Source organism: Buceros rhinoceros, unplaced genomic scaffold (assembly GCF_000710305.1).
Source record: "Buceros rhinoceros silvestris isolate BGI_N320 unplaced genomic scaffold, ASM71030v1 scaffold20843, whole genome shotgun sequence".
Lineage (NCBI taxonomy): Eukaryota > Metazoa > Chordata > Aves > Bucerotiformes > Bucerotidae > Buceros > Buceros rhinoceros.
The window spans coordinates 1,959-2,416 of record NW_010404466.1 but is presented as its reverse complement, the minus strand read 5'-3'; the positions used below and the strand labels follow the sequence as shown (position 1 = coordinate 2,416).

General features: G+C 64.6%; 1 protein-coding gene across 1 annotated transcript in view; it reads right to left on the bottom strand.

The window, feature by feature from the left end:
• Window positions 1–116: 116 nt before the first annotated feature.
• GALE (UDP-galactose-4-epimerase) overlaps window positions 117–458 on the bottom strand; it is a gene marked incomplete at its 3' end in the record, with an annotated part of 1,970 nt that continues 1,628 nt past the window's right edge. The window contains exons 7-8 of the mRNA XM_010133410.1: window positions 315–400; window positions 117–194 (exon numbers count right to left, since the gene is read on the bottom strand). Coding sequence (XP_010131712.1) covers window positions 117–194; window positions 315–400 — 164 coding nt within the window. The remainder of the gene's footprint in view (window positions 195–314; window positions 401–458) is intronic.

Sequence of the window (458 nt, the reverse complement as noted above, 5' to 3'; positions counted from 1 at the left end):
GGCTGCGGTTGCAGCGATGGTGGCAGCAATGGCTTGGCGTGGCAAGGGGGAGCAGCTGCTCTGTGCCCGTGGCTGCTCTGTGCCCATGGCCCTGCAGGCTACAGGTCAGCCCTTACCTCCCTCCCTGAGGCTTTCTCCATGGCCTGGACCATCTGCAGGACAGAGTAGCCGGTGCCTGTGCCCAGATTGTAGATCTGGGGGGATGGTAAGGGATGTGGGTCAGCTGCTGTCACAAGGGGAGAAGGGCCAGGCCCCCCTTCAGCTCCCCGAGGGCTGCGAGAGCCCAGCCCCACCCAGACAATGGTCCCCTCTACCTTGCAGCCGCAGTTCTCCTCCAGTTTCTTCAAGGCAGCGATGTGGCCCTTGGCCAAATCCACAACGTGGATGTAATCCCTGACGCCTGTGGGGACGCAGAGGTGGGCGCAGAGCCCTCCTGCCCAGGGCCTAGCGGGGCCGGG